At 38.3% G+C, this 16083-nt stretch overlaps 1 protein-coding gene across 3 annotated transcripts in view; it reads left to right on the forward strand.

Moving 5' to 3' along the window:
* mad1l1 (mitotic arrest deficient 1 like 1) overlaps positions 1 to 16083 on the forward strand; it is a 281026-nt gene that overhangs the window by 4751 nt on the left and 260192 nt on the right. For all 3 annotated transcript variants that reach the window (XM_088613218.1, XM_088613219.1, XM_088613221.1), the window contains exons 4-9: positions 216 to 395; positions 1648 to 1772; positions 3677 to 3758; positions 4415 to 4545; positions 5290 to 5404; positions 9295 to 9356. In XM_088613218.1, coding sequence (XP_088469344.1) covers positions 216 to 395; positions 1648 to 1772; positions 3677 to 3758; positions 4415 to 4545; positions 5290 to 5404; positions 9295 to 9356 — 695 coding nt within the window. The remainder of the gene's footprint in view (positions 1 to 215; positions 396 to 1647; positions 1773 to 3676; positions 3759 to 4414; positions 4546 to 5289; positions 5405 to 9294; positions 9357 to 16083) is intronic.

Here is a 16083-nt window from a genome sequence, read left to right on the forward strand (position 1 = left end):
AAGTAAAAAAGAATAAATTAAGAACTAATGTTACATTGCAAAGCGGAAAAAAGGTATATGAGACCTTCAGATAATCTGAATGAAGTCGTTGGTTTCTTGCTTTGCAGTTGTGTGTTTGTGTGAGAGCAGCGGTCAGGCTGGCCTGTGCTGTATGTGGAGGTGTGTCGAGTGCCTCACCTGGGCTGTTCTGTTAATCTGCCTGTGGCTCTGTCCAGCGCGAAGTGGACCGTAACCAAGACCTGCTCACGCGCATCAGGAAGCTGGAGGAGAAAGAGTCGGAAGCAGGAAAGGCCCTGAAGGAGCAAACTGAGATCAGCAGATCCCTGAAGAAGACCATCGAGGGGCAGAACAAGAAACTGGAGGAGAAGGACTCCAAGCTAGCAGAAGCCAATGAGGTACTAAAAATGAGTGCCCGAAGGCCCTGCTCTGTGGCCTTAAACCGGTTGGTTTGAGAATATTTTTGCAACAGGACGAAAGATTCTTGACACTTCATCTTCTAAATGAGCAGCCATATCACCCTGCAACTCACAACTGGCAACCCACTGAAGCTAAGCAGGTGTGAGCCTGGTCAGTACCTGGATGGGAGACCTCCTGGGAAAAACTAAGGTTGCTGCTGGAAGAGGTGTTAGTGGGGCCAGCAGGGGGCGCTCACCCTGCGGTCCATGTGGGTCCTAATGCCCCAGTATAGTGACGGGGACACTATACTGTAAACAGGCGCCGTCCTTCGGATGAGACGTAAAACCGAGGTCCTGACTCTCTGTGGTCATTAAAAATCCCAGGGCGCTTCTCGAAAAGAGTAGGGGTGTAACCCCGGTGTCCTGGCCAAATTTCCAATTGGCCCTTACTAATCATGGCCTCCAAATAATCCCCCTCTATGAATTGGCTACATTACTCTGCTCTCCTCCCCACTGATAGCTGATGTGTGGTGAGCGTTCTGGCGCACTATGGCTGCCGTCGCATCATCCAGGTGGATGCTGCACATTGGTGGTGGTGGAGGGGAGTCCCCATTACCTGTAAAGCGCTTTGAGTGGAGTGTCCAGAAAAGCGCTATATAAGTGTAAGCAATTATTATTATTATTATTATTATTAAATGCTGTAATCTCTAATGGACATCTGTTTGTTCTTTCCTTGCACAATTTGAGTGTTTATCTAAAGATATGTACAGTATTCTGTAACCCTGCCTTGTGCCCATGACACCCCACGGACTAGGACTCTGGATTATCCTCGAACCTTTATGGAAAATGTGGTTTTGAAAATGGATGGAGAGATATGCAGTACATAAATCCCATTACTACTGCTTAATGAATCATAATTGATATTGTTACTATCTCCAACATAATCAAACCTTCAGCTGCTTGATCAAATGCAGCATGCTATTTAAATTAGAGAGGGTGCAGAGACGGTGCTAATTAAAGAATATCTGGCTGTGACAGGCAAAAGTCTAAAAGGACGTCTTAAACCTGCCATATGTAATCCTTTATACCTGACTGAGTGACTGATCTGTAACGAGCCATCAACCACTGCCACTGAAAGCACAGGGATTCGCTTGTGTCTCACACAGTGTCTGTCACAGACGGAGTTCTCCCTCTGAACGCTCTCCAGTTGTTCATTGCCATATTGTCTGTTGTCTTTCCCTTTTCCATGAAGACGAGCCGAGCCCTGCGGGATGAGATCCGAGAGCTCCATCATAAGATAAAAAACCAGGAGATCCAGCTTACCACACAGACCACTGAGAATCAGGGGTTACAGGAGCAGCTGGAACTATTGCACAAGTATGTTTTTTTTTCCCTTCTCTTCTGAAAATCTCATTTTAAAATAAAGTTGCGGTTTCATTTAATTAGTTGTGACACACTGGTGTAGGACAAAGAGGAAGCAAGTGGTGGAGGGGAGAGGCAATTGTTAATCATTGTTTAAACCCATGTGATTTTCTCAATTTTAAGTTAAACTTAAATTGGCTTTGCTCCCGAGACTTGTTTCTGGCTGCCTGTTGAGCCTGAGGAGGGATTTCTATTTTTGTTTTCTTGTTTCCTTAGGTGCACCAATATTAGCACAAAAGCAGGCTGGCAGTCAGAAGTAAACCTTAACTGTTGTTGCAGGGTATTATACAAAGATGATTATACGGTACATCACAAACAGTGCTAGAGGCTCCAAGCGAATTCATTCTTGTAACAAATGTTCCGAGTCCAGGAAACAGGCATAGATAGAAAAATTAAGAAAATATCAGATGAATGAGAGTGCTCTACAAATTGTATAAAAGGGCACAAGATTCAAAGATAGAAAAACCATATATGCACAGCTGGAAAAAGACATTAGAATTTTCCTAGAATTGCCCAGAGGAAGACAGAACGGAATATTGCAGCAGAAACAAAAAAATAACACATAGCATTTTTTCTATGTGTATAGGTCACGTAATAATAGGTGAAGATTGATACAAGTCCATAAAGAATACCTAAACATGTTAGCTATATATTGAACATAGATTTTTACAAGTGATGTCAAGATGCCGAGTTATAGAATGGATTCCAGCAGTATTGATTTGGTGATTTGCATAACCAGTGTTGAAATTCTGTTAAAAGGGAAGGACTATTAAAAATTGATAAGTTTCTGGGGCCTGATCATATTTTTCCCCATTATACTTAACGGAACGAGGGGTGCTGTTCTTCATAGACTCCTAGATAGGACATTTCACCCTTCACATAGAAAGACAGTGGTACCCACAGATTGGACAACTGCAAATGCAGCCCAGTCCTTCACAGAACGAAACCAGAAAACTGCAGATTAACCAGCCCCACGTCTTGTTACTGGCGAAGACAGGGAAACGACAGTTAGAGCTGAAATAGAAGCATACTTCCAAACAGTGGCTACTTAAGGCACGGCCAGCTTTGATTTAGAGAGGGGAGGTGTCATTGAATTTTCTTTTTCATTGAGCCCGAAACAGGAATTGCAGGCAACTTAGATAGGCGGTGCAGTACTGGGGCCTTGGGTTCAAGTTCAGGATGCTGTCCGCGTGGAGTTTACGCGTTCTCCCCCCTTGTGTTCACATGGGTTTCCTCAGGGGGCTTGAGTTTCCGCCCACAGTCCAAAGACATGAATCTCAAAGGCCAGAAGAATCCAATATAATGTGTATGCACATGGATTGAAAACTGATTACCAGGAGAGAGAGCAAATCACAATAAGGGGCACAACCTCTGACTGGGACCCTTTGCTCTTCTACCTATCTTATTTCATTGACTGGGGGGGTCTGATACAGTGTGAAAGTTAAAGAAAAAACAGGTGGAGAGGCAAACACAAGACAATTGCATAAAGATAGCCATTCGTTTGGCAGGCACTCAAAGTTTAACATTGGTAAGTGATCCACACAGATAGGAGACACGAGATCAAAGTGACAGTAAGTAGGCTAGGCTAACAATGGAAAGAGATTTACATGAGTAAAGGTATCTGCCTTATAACATAGTTCAGAAATCTTAGACATGAGATGGAAATTATGAGTTAAAAGCTGTGTAATTGTGTGTTTGAAAACGTAAATTACATACAGTCTATTCAGCACCAGGAGTGAAGTTCAGAGCCACTTCCAGAATTGCGGCACCTTTTTAGAGAACACCTGCTAGCAGAAGCCTGCACAGTATCAAATACTTCACTTTCCTGTTTTTTTTTTTTCAAAAATGTCTCTAAAAAGGAAATGCCAGGAAGCAACTCAGAAAATCCAAGCACTCCAGATGTATCCTTCACTGAACTCAGAAAATGAGCTGAAGATTAAGGTATGCATTTGTGCCACTGCACTTGAGAACTACAGTGTATGTTTATAGTAATGTGTTAGAGGGATATCAGTTTATGTATTCGAGAATGAAAAATGTAACTGAATATATTATGAGTTCCTGTTAATTTATCGTGCAAAGTACTTCTAGTACTAGACCGTATCTTCTGCTTTTATTCTTAGTATCTCTTCCATCAAGTTATTTTAAGTATTTTTTGGCAAAATAAAGCTAAGAAGTGTTCGTACTTTATAGAATGATGGACATTGTTATGGGTTATATGACTTTCATTTTGTTGAAGAAGCTGATGAGTATGACATTTTAAACAGTAAGACATTGGTGGTTTAGGGCCCTTGCTAGCTCTTGTGTGTTTTAATGGTGAAAACTCTCAGCTGACCTATAATGATGTTTGTAGTCACTCATATCTTGGCACCACACTTTCTTTTGTCCTGCCAAGATAATCTACACTCAATACAGTTTTTAACCAGATGTTGAAATGTGTGGCTTTGGAATTTTTTTCCCCCAAAATAAATATCGAACGAAAAATGTCATTTTATGTAGTTATGAAAGGACCACAGCCTGCTATCGGTATGATGTCGAATGGTTCCTTACATGTGCTGCCTTTGATCCAGCCTTTCCCTGTCTTCTGTCCTCTACGGCAGGAGCTGGAGAGGAGGCTGGCGTTGCAGGAGCAGGATTCCGTGATCGTGAGGAACATGAAGTCTGAGCTCGGGCGAATCCCAGACATGGAGAAGGAGCTCCAACAGCTCAGAGAGGAGAACACCTACCTGAGGTACAGGCATGGCTTGTTGTGCTCGTGCTTAACATCAGCCTTCTAAATCTCGTGAGCTGTCAAGCTGATGTGGTGTTGGAACCATTTATGTGGGTCTGTTATCTCAAAGATTTAGGCATGTGGTAGAATATTCTCTAATAGCTTTTGAACCTTAACTTAAACCTAATGTGTCACGCAGACGTTAACAAATTAGATGGCAGTATTTGAATGTAATTAAGGTGATGTTTGAAACCCTCGGTAGCAATATTAAGAGGTTTGAGTAAATAACACTACAGACTTCCTGATGAAAAAACATGGAGTTTCACTTGGTTCCTGTATCTGAGATATTCCTTGAAAGCTGTCGTGCTCAAGGTGTAATCCTTTCAATTTGAGGGATATTCTGTGTAATTTCATTGAAATGTCTTTGTTAAACCCACAGACTTTTTAACAACTTAAGCCTTCTGAAGCCACCTCTGTCAGTTGACAGTCTAACAAAAGGTTGAGATGATTAAAACTCGTTATTGGGTTTTAATGCATCCAGGGCTCTGAAAACATCAGGATCAGGCGTTCTTGAGCTTTCATATCATCAGTCAGACATTGTTTTTAGTTAAATGTGGGGTTCCATTTATTAAACGGATTACACTGGACAGATGAGGGTGAAGATGGTTATTAATGTGTGACCATAAGACGTAAATTACAAATCAGAGGAAGTCCATTGGCCCACTGTGCTTGTTTCAATGTTATCTCGTGTTCCTGTTTTTGTAGAGAGACCAAGGAGAACAATAATTTACTGAAAGAAGAGGCAGAGGGGATGCGGAAGAAACTGGAGCGTGTGGAAAAGATGAAAGAAGACCTTGTTAAGCTTGAATTGGAGAAAGAAGTAAGGCTTGTGTGGGGAAAAAAAAAATCTTTTCAGAACTGCTGTTGGTCCATCATTAAAACAAACATTTAGAAGAGTTTGCGCTTTCATGTTCCATCTTCCTGTGAGAAAAGCAGCAGCAAATCAATACAGGCTCATTTGTTAATGCTGACTTACCTTTTCGGTACATTGTAATCTCCGAGTCAATATGAAACATGTTAACTTCTTCGTGTATGTGGGGTTAAATGTTTAATAGCATAGTTGGCATATAAGAAGGTCTTTCTACACCTCATGGAAAGCATTTGTGAAATGCCTCTGTTCACCCTCACAATTATCTCATGACAATAATGGTTCTGTAGCAAATGTGAGGGTCTGTGCTTTCTGATCTGATGTCAGGCAGTACTGCCAGAGACCGGTTGTTGCTTCTAATTCTAATGCTGAAGCATTCTCGCAGTTCTGAAGGGTCTGTGCACTTCATCATGCCTGGCTGTTAACAGGTCTCTGGGAGCACTGATAGAATTCTTCCTCAGCAAGTGTGTTTCAGAGCTTCAGAAAAAGAGGCAGGTCTGTGTTAATCTCTTAGGGTTTTTAATCAGCTTGGATTCCTGTACAAGGCTAAGAACATAAGCCAGCAAAATGAGCTAATTAGGGAAAAATTTAATGATCTGGGCAATCATAAATGCAATACATTTTAATGAGAGCTCATTTTAATGTGCAAATATAATTTCACAGAGAGTATTTATTCCTTAACGGTGAGTGATTATTCTTGCGCTAAAATGACGAGAAATTGATTAAGTAGGTGAAGTAGTTTTTTCACAAAAAATGTTTTTTTTTCTTACCGATCGTTGGATTTTGAAAGTCAGTTTCTAGTAAGTAAAGGTGGAGGTTTAAAGGTGCACCTTTAATTGAGGTGCCAACAGCAACAGTACTGTTTTCTGTTATTAATTGATGGACATAATAACACCAGACATATTAAGATGCACTAACCATGTAATCAGTGAATGAAGATTAATTTCATTCAATGCATTTCCTTTAATCAGCAGAAGTAAGAAATAAAAAAAGAATATTATTATATCCATTCTTTGATAATAATCAAAATCAATAATTTCATTCATTCAGTGTCCTTCTCCAGGGCCAGGAGGTCCCAGGAAGGCTTTTTAAAACATTTTATTTCACCTTACTGCTGTTTTTTTGTAGGTTGTTCTCCTAAAAGAGGGTTCCTAGGTTTTGACAGACTCCATTCATAATTCATGTCTTAAGAAAGGTTATGTTAGTGTCGACTAGTCCTGTATAAAACTTATATTATTGAACATGTCATCTACAAAGTAAATTATGTAAGAACCCAGTTTGTGAATGGTCCGCTGACATAATTCATGACTTTAAAGTCTTAATTTTGGGAACCACTTTCTTGTCTGCTTAATGTGTATGAAATGGATTTAATTTGGATTGATGGCTCTCTGAAAGACACGTTTTGAGAAATTACATTTCGAGCTACAAAATTAAATTTCACTGAACTGCATACGTGGTTTTTTATTCTTCATGTAGAGTACAAAAATAACATTAACCCAGCAGGAGTGTCCTCACTAAAATTGTTCAAATCAGTTTGGTGGTGAGTTCCAGTCTAGTCCTATCAAAATTAAATAGGTGCAGCACAGTTTGGAATTAAGATGTGAGGCTTTAACCTTTTTGAGGTTCATAAGTTTGTTTATACCTGCCGCTTAATTCATAAGGTTTTTAGGAATTTACTTTCTTTTTTTGCAGCAGGCACTACAAAAACGTTCATCATGCTGATTATATCTTGCCATCACCCGTGTTGATTAATAGGTGGTGTACTTTGAAAGTCACAAGCAGCTCAAGAGAGTTCCCACTGAGAGGTGCAAGACAGTCTATACATCCAGGAAGCATGGTTTGTACCAGACTGTGTTCTATTCCTTCTGTGGAGCCTGGACAAGCAAGAGTCTGTTCACTGGTGTCTGCTGCCACACTTTGTCCCATCTTATCCCACAGATTCTTAGTACAACTCTGCTCTGGCAAGGAGGGCCTCCTGCAGCATAACTGTTCCATTCTGATCTCACAAGAAAGCATCAGGGTTTCATTAGTGAAGCGCTGTGCAATCAATCACCACAAGTGGATCTCTGTAGAGACTAGACACTCCTGCCTGGATCATCATGCTTGGGTGTCCCCATTGATCGGTCTGTTGTGCACAGCAGTCATCTCTTCATTCTGTACCTCTGTGCCACACTTGGCTGTGTCCATCGTGTCATCATTGGTTTAGCAGAAAATCACGACTCATCATGAGAGAAGACTCTTTTGATGAAAACATTGAAATACAGTAGAATAAATAAGATAAGATCACTTTATTGGCCATGTACAATTTCTTGCATTAGGAATTTGTCTTTTCGCGTACCCCAGCTTGCTCTCCATGAGACACAGACAGGGAGAGAGGCTTGGGGTCAGAGCACAGGGTCAGCCATTGTACAGCACCCCTGGAGCAGATGGGCATAAGGGCCTTGCTCAGGGGCCCAAACAAGCAAATACATGGTATTATTTAATAATGCTAAAGTGTCTTCCTATTACTTTCCCCCACCCATTATTAACCTCATATTCTGGTGTTAGGCGGATTTCTGCTTCTTGTTGACTATGCTCCCCTTTTAATTAAATTGGATCTGACAATTAGATTGTTTTCTTAGAACGTAACGGGTTCAGTTTTCGGTAGTGGAACAGATTTTGCTCCGTGGAATGGCTAATCATTTGGCAGATGTTAATGCCGGGATGAACTGGAGTCATCTTCAGGTGTTGACCTTCGTGTTTTACTCATTATGTTTTGTTAGTACTTGACAAGTAAAATATTGTCTTTACAGAGCTTGAAAACATTGCCTTTTGTAGGTACTATGGTTTTTTTACTACATCCCTGTACTAGGTAAGCGTTTTAGATGTTAGATGACTTGGATGATGGGTATAAAGGCAAGAAGCAAAAGCAGAACACAAAGCCCTTAACTATATAGTGGTGTTTTTGTGTCGGGCACTGCAAATGTCTGAATGTAGAGTATAATTGTTTTGTGTTGCTTAGAAGAATCATGTCATGTCCATTTCCCCTGCAGAGTGGAGCTTTTGGCAGCATCTCCTCTTTCCTCACTGTTAGTATGGGTTGTAAGCTTGCATAGTATAACAGCTCAATATTATGGAATAAGATGTTTTCTGAGTAAATTATGTAGTAGTTACCCACACTTTGTCTCCTTTGAAATGACTTTGAAAGAGATTTTTTTCACTTTTCTAGAAGTACAACTTTATCGTACAGCTTAATTCATCATATATGAGCTGTACCTACTGTGAGATATACAAAAAAAGTTGAACAGCAGGATGAAAGATGTACATTTGTTTCTGGAAATTCCTTGACTTAAAAAGAAAAGACCAATCGGTTGTGCACAACAGGTTGGAATGAAATTGTGAGATGTTCACTTTATCACATGCTTTGAATTACACACTTAGTTCTGTCATTTAAAGGATTTGGGGTTTTGCAAATGTCTATCCCAGTCTGTAGTCAGCCCCCATCTGCATCTTTAAGACAAGAGCCACCCCAGCCGTCATCTGCAGCTGCATTGAAACTCTGAGCTCTAATGGCAGATGGCACTGTATGTGGGTACTAATTTACAATTACAATTTACAAGTTTCACAGCGCCTTGAGCCAAGAGAACAAAGCATAGGGATATACGTGGATACAGGGGAAGAACTTTTTCTATATAATTATGTTACATTAAAGTTTCAATTAATTTGGTCCATATTGCATTAATGGATATTACTGAAGACCTAATATATAGCCATCTTCAGCTTGCAAAAGTGTAAATGCATCACACTTGACAAGTGTTACATATCTATTTTAATTACAATTCTTCCATTTCTCCATCTTACAGAAACTTTCTCTGAAACTACAAGCTTGGCAGAATTTAGAGCAGATGACTGGTCTTAACATCAGGTAAGAATATGTGACAGTAAGTTTGAGTTCTGAAAAATTAAAAAATACAGAATTCACAGGAAAAAGCGTGGACTTATGGCTGCAATACAGTCTTCAATTTTCTTCTCTTTCACAAAATTAAAACTGGGTGATTTGAATGCACTTGATCATAATTTAATGATTAATTGTAGGTAGGCATACTGTTTTCAATCAGCTGATCTGCATTGGTAGAATGTTTTCAGGTCTTCTTCAGAATATACAATAATCCGTTGAATGCAAAATGACATTATCATCCTTGTTTGTAAAAGCCTCTGCCTTGTGGTGGTCTGTGTAGTGTAGGTTCTTGGGTTCTGGACAGAGGTTGCCAAGGGTTAATCTAATCACAGATGGAGTTAAGCTTATAGAACAAGCTATCTCAGGTTATGAGAGCATCACAGTTCTGCGGGTTTTTAGAGAGGCCTTGCAGTCATCCACCCCATACCTGAAAACAATCAGGCCGTGTACCTCTCCAGGACTAGGTCTGGACAGCCCTTCCTGCAGTATGCATTACGACACTGGTCAGATTGGTGAAGTGCATCTTGCATGCATCACACCCTGGCCCGATTTTAAAAAAATAGCGTACTTTCAAGATTATCCCCCAGATACATGAGTCCCTCTTAATCAACAACTTTTCTGTCATTTTTATAATGAGCTTAAGTTAATTAAAAGCAATTGCTGTCATGTATAATGCATTAGTGCCCCTTTACCGTTCACAAAAAAACGTGGTGCATTGAACAGGTTTATAGACAGTCAGAACGTGTTTTTATTCCATGATATGTAAAGGCCATTTTATTCCCACAATTACTCAATTTTTTTCTAAAATATAACATTTCATCTTTCCTATTTATGCCCACACTATGAAGTGGTTTTGTACCCATGACCTTGCAGTTGTACTTTGTGTATATACAATTTGAATGTGGACATTGTGTTTTGATGGTGGAGGTGTTATTTGAAAACAATAGAAAATGTTTGGTTTCCCTATTTATCTTTGGGATAAACATGAGAATAAAATAGTAACAAAAACATCTGAAGTGTGCACAATTTCTAGCTTGTATTCTGCAACATCAAGTTGTCATATATTTTCTTTGGCATCTACAGTGTTTATTTCTGTGAATGCATCTGGCATTCATCCCAATGCTTTTTTGTTTGAAAACAAATTTCATTTTTGATTTTTCCACACTTGGATGTTTTTTTAAAATGTTTTTGTCTTAGTGATACTGCTGAAGCATGCTTGACCATTTCTTATGAACTTCCACTAGATAGAGCACTTGAGCTGTGAGTTGTTTTCATACAGTTTAGCTTTGATTTTCTGAGAAAACCATTATTCTTTCCTTTTATTTTTTATTATTCCTTGTCAGTATACCTGCATTTTTAGGTATGATTTTTATGTTTTTAATCTTTCGAACAATCTCTTTATTTTTATTTTGCCATTGGATGTTCTTTGTTGACCTAGAGTTAACATATAAAGCCAAATGCTTTTAAACATTTTATTTTCTGTGTGATGCAGCTTGAGATGGTGCAGTGTTTCGAGTATATCTGTGATCTTGGCTGTCCATGTGGAAATAAGCAATCATTATTTCATTAAAGGTATATGAAAGAAAAATGGATTTTATAGTTCAGCCATGAAATGAATGAGCAGTAAGAATTTTGGCCACGTTCCTACAACAGCACGTTATAAAGAATGTGCGTCATTAAAATGAAATTCTCCCGTTGATTTGTGCATTGCCACACTGAAATTGAGTTGGGTGTTGGGAGCTCAAGTTTTTCCCCTTGACCACATTCAGTTTGTCACTATTAAAGTCTGACCACTGTCGGCGCCGGGCAGCGGTTATTATTAATAAAGAAGAACAAACTAAGAAGCAGCAGGGAGACCTTTCTTGTAAATGGCTTTAACCAGATCCCATTCTTACCACCAGTACATCGGCAGGGGAAACTTGAATCCCTCTTGGGCTCACGGTAATGGAAGGGCAGGGTTTTCTCCTGACCCTTTTCTCAGCCTAAACTACACTATTAGTTTTAAATTTGATGCAAAAGTTATCTTGCAGTGCTCTTTAATGAATAAGATAGCGCCGTTCTATCTGTAAAAAAATCTTTAAAGGGATAAACGCTTTTAATGGAAGTGGAGAATATTAGTTCATTAAGATTGCAAGATTTATCTGTAGTTTATAGCCTCCTTAATGTTTTTGTTTTCCCATGCTCGAGCTGTGAAATATGAACTTAGATCTGTGAGTTTTTTTCCCCCTTCATTTCAGTAGTCTTAGTGTTGATAAAATTAGTACACATGTTTAATAATAAAGTACTATTGTTTTTACTGTATCTGGTTGTGTTGGGAGTGCTTCTTTGAATACAAGGTTTCATCGGTTTAGTTTTATTTAATTAATTATCTCCTAAGGCTTAGCCTGAATATGCTTTGTGTTAAATATGCCCTTCAACACACGGCTGCATTAATATCCTTGTTAAAATCTGATTAAAAACTAAAATTGTGTTTTTTGAAGTCTGATTATCCCATGAAATGGAATTTTTAAACCTAATTATGGGTGGATTTGCATACATTTATGTAACCATTGGAAAAAAATCAAATAAATTTATTAATGAAATCCACTTACTCCGTTTTCTTTGGGTTTTGGTCTATTTTAAGAGTGATTCTATATAATTCTCAAAATTATGTAAATTACATGAAAGTTTGTACAGTATATGGTTTTTCTGCCCATGTATTTTTTTTTTACAAAAAGAACAAATAGAAATACTTTTCTTCGTTCTTGGATTATTACCAAGTTAGAAGCTCTTATTGTCAGAGGTCTTTGATTGCTTCCTTCTTCAAAACAAGATATTGAGAAAATTGGTTTGAGTGGAATTGACCTGTTTTTTTTTTCTTATTGTGACTTGATCAGCATCCAAGTCTTTGATATTTACATCACTTTTTAATATGATTCCCAGTACACTAAACTGCTGATAAATATTTAGATGAAGTCATGTAATTTTCTTGCTGCTTCCTTTTATGTTGATTGTAGGGCAAAAAACAACAACCCCATATTAATTTACTGAGCTTCATGAATAGGTCTCTAGGATGTAACATCTTTTTCATCATCCTTTATTAGGATAGCTGTGTTGTTTATTAATGCTGGTTGTTGAAAGCATATGTAATTTAATATGTCTCTGATCTGACAAACTTTCTTGCAGAGTTGGTCTTGAGTATCTGAATAGTGAATGAGAGGAAGCTATTTTGGTTTATTACCATTGAAGTTGAGCAGTGACATATTTAGGAACATATTTTATGTTCTCCAGTAAGATACTTTGATGATGTCGTAAGGTTGCTCAGTGTTGATTGAGTTATTAGATTTTTTCACCAGCTATGATTTGTCTTAAGTGATGGATTATCATTAACTCATTCAGTGAACTCTGAAGAGAGCAGGTTAATCTTAGGCCCTTGTGGTAAATGCCTGAAAGCTTGAGATCATAAAGCTTTTCTAGTAGTTTAGTCAGGCTTTCGTTTGAATAGGGCTTAATGCAGAGTGATGTGCTCTGTTCTCTAAATTGACAGATATTTAAAGGATTTATGCCTAGTAAAAAAAAAGAAATGATTACCTGGATGTAAGTTCTGTCTTGGGTAAATTTCACACTGTGTGATTTTCACTTTTACATTTAAAGGCTTCATTTTTTGAATTAGCCCTATGTTTTGATCTAGTCCTTTTTATATTATATCCTTGCTCACTGGGTTTATCAGAAAGCATTTTTTACCGTGAGCTTTCATGAATTGACCTTTGATTTGATTTTAAATGGAAATGACAGAAGTTATTTGTTGCTTAGAACCTTGAATGCTTAAAATAGAATCGATGAATGCTTTACTCGTGATTACTCTCAAATCTCAATTCAAGCGGCTCATAGTAACTATTCATAACGCACCTTGAGAATGATACATAGACTCTGCAAGATGCCCAGTTACTCCAGCTTCCTCTTGTTTATATGGCTATTATACATTTACAGTTTAGTTATGAATTGTTTCAGTGTGTCTCCAATGGAAGCAGTAAATGTGTTAGGTACTGTATATTTATGTTATATTCAAATAGCTCACTGAAATTAATGCTTATGTAAAGGCGTACTCTGTGCACGCTTGTTGATTGGTTATACCAAAGAGGATTTCCAGTTGTTCGAAGTAATAGATGTGAAATTGTATTCCTATATGTATAGTATGTAGTGAAGGATGAAGAAATTAGTGAATAAAATTAAATGAATAAAAAACTATTTCTAATGATATTGTGGACTGTTCAAATGGTTTGTTGGCTGTCTTATGGGATAGTTGAGGTGCTTACTGTAAGGCAACCATCCTTGACAAACATTAATACCAGTTTTGAAATGGACTGTCTGGAGTAGAGAGTTTTAACTGAAAAAATGTCATCGTGAGGTGTTACAATTGGGAAGGAAATAATAAAAAACACTTTATTCAGGCAGATAAACAGGTATAACAAAGAGTCACAATTTTAATTTTGCATAGATTGTTGTTTCACTGTAGCATTAATGCATGGTGACTGGGGTCGGTTAACGTCGCACTGAAATGTTCTAGTGTGGGAGATAGTCTAATTCCTGGAAAGAGCAAGTGTGTTCTTGTTTGGGTACATGGTAGAGTGTTATATCAACACGTCAAAACCCAAGCACTTGCTCCATTTCATGAGAAGAACACGTCATTCTATGTAACAAATGAAAAATATTGCTGTGTTTTATGCATAACCTTGAACTGTGATTTCAACTGAGGAAGAAGGAGAATGTAATTCTACGGTAGCTTGTAACAGAGAAGAAAAAGAAGACTGAACTATTGTGCACTTCAAGGAAAGGAGCACTCTTATGCCTTATTTGTGGAAGTTGGCGAGAAAAAAAGTTGGTCAAAGGATGGGGTGTCTGTCTGCTTTAAACATCTCTCTAGGAGAAAACTCCTAGATACAGAGCTCCGTGATGCTCCAGTATGTCTGGGACTGTGGAAAAATGATGCCAAGTGAATTGATGCAGCTCAATGGGTTTCTGGCCTTCGTCTGTAGCAGAATTTACACCAATTCAGCTGTGATGTTGCAAGGATGAAACAATCATATAGCTTACCATGGCCTTGCAAATTATTGGACACCTCATCAGGAGTTTCTCGAATTGTGTTGTAACAGTGTCCAGGGATTTCTGTACTTAAACATGTACTTATCTGGTTTCTAATATTCAAGCGTGGAAAAGCAATCTCGGTGATCATGTTATGTCTTGTTTTCATTTTATCGGTCATTAGATGTATTGGTAAAGTAATCTGTTTATGCTAGCATGCTATGCAAGGTGAAAATTTAATTCATCTGGTTTGTGGACAGAATTACACCTTTGATATTGGATGGCAAAAAAGTACTGTAAGATTACGTTGTTTTTTTTAAGTCGCCAAAAACATGTTTATTGTTGAGAAATCAGAATGTGTTTGTTGTGATTGTAGCAGTGAATATCTCACACTTTGATATGCGTATTGTAATTGTCTTGTACAGATCTCTATTGAGTTGTTGAAGTAAGAGTCAAGAGAAGCACACATAAAATCCATTGTCCTGTGGTGGGATCTGAATATCTTCTAGCATGTTAGCTCAATTATGACAGTTAAGAAGTTTGCAACGGTTGTGGTCCAATTGTGTGCACAGCACACCACTGGTTTCTGTATTTAGAGGTCGGGTTTTTTGTGACACCAGTTGGAGCCTTGATTTATTTATTATACTGAGCAAATGCATAGTAAACCACACAGATTAGCCACCATCACCTTTCTACTTCTTATGGCAACACTTCCTTCCTGTCGAGCATTGCCGAAAAGGGCAGTCTGTTTTCCTGGCCCCCTGCCACTGGCCTTCTTCCGAGACTCAGTCATACGTACTCTTCCTGAGGGAGTCCTCTTGCACACCTTGCTAAATTAGAAAAGGGGCTGAAGATTTAGGTCTGAATCAGTCATATTTGTTCCATTCGAAATTATTTATGGTCACTTAAGGGTCTGCAAAGATAGGAGACATTCCCCCCCCCCATCGTATTGCATTATTCTTTAAAGGTCTTTTCTTTTGTGATCAGTGATTTGCATTTGTTTGCTTGTTTTTCTTTGAAATGCTTAATCTGTTGTTTGAGAACGTCCTGTATCAAGATGCTAGTTTCTTTCTCATTTCAGCAGAGAACTGGGATGTTTTTTTTTTTAAGTGACCCAATTGGGAGCAATAGCTCTCCGTGGTGTCACTTGTGGAATTAGAGCTTATTGCCCTATCCCCCAGCGTTGTCACATCAGTTATTAGTTATCAGGTATTAGTTCAAAATACCAGTGAGCATGACCAGATACTGACCCATTCCTAAATTATTTAAAGCACAATAATAAAAGTAAAATCATGCCTCAAACATTGAGATATTAGTCAGCGTTTCTAATACGTCTTCTTGTTTTAATCTTTTTTTGACTCTGAAGGATTTTAGTTATCTGTATGTTCTTCTTTTTTTAAGCATTTTTAATTATCTGAATGTTCTTTGACTCTTAAGCATTTTAATTATCTGTATGTTCTTCCCATTTTGATTCCTGTAGCAATTTGGAGATGTACATAGTGTAGGTCATTCTACACTAAAATACTTAATTATCACAGTAGACACTTTCTCCTAAAAGTGCGTTTTAAGCGGTCTTTCCTTAATACACACCTAGATAATTTCTTTGGGGTGGTTCCTAATCTCTTCTTGTTTG

The sequence above is a fragment of the Lepisosteus platostomus genome, chromosome 19 (genome assembly GCF_059453375.1).
Source record: "Lepisosteus platostomus isolate fLepPlt1 chromosome 19, fLepPlt1.hap1, whole genome shotgun sequence".
Classification (NCBI taxonomy): Eukaryota; Metazoa; Chordata; class Actinopteri; order Semionotiformes; family Lepisosteidae; genus Lepisosteus; species Lepisosteus platostomus.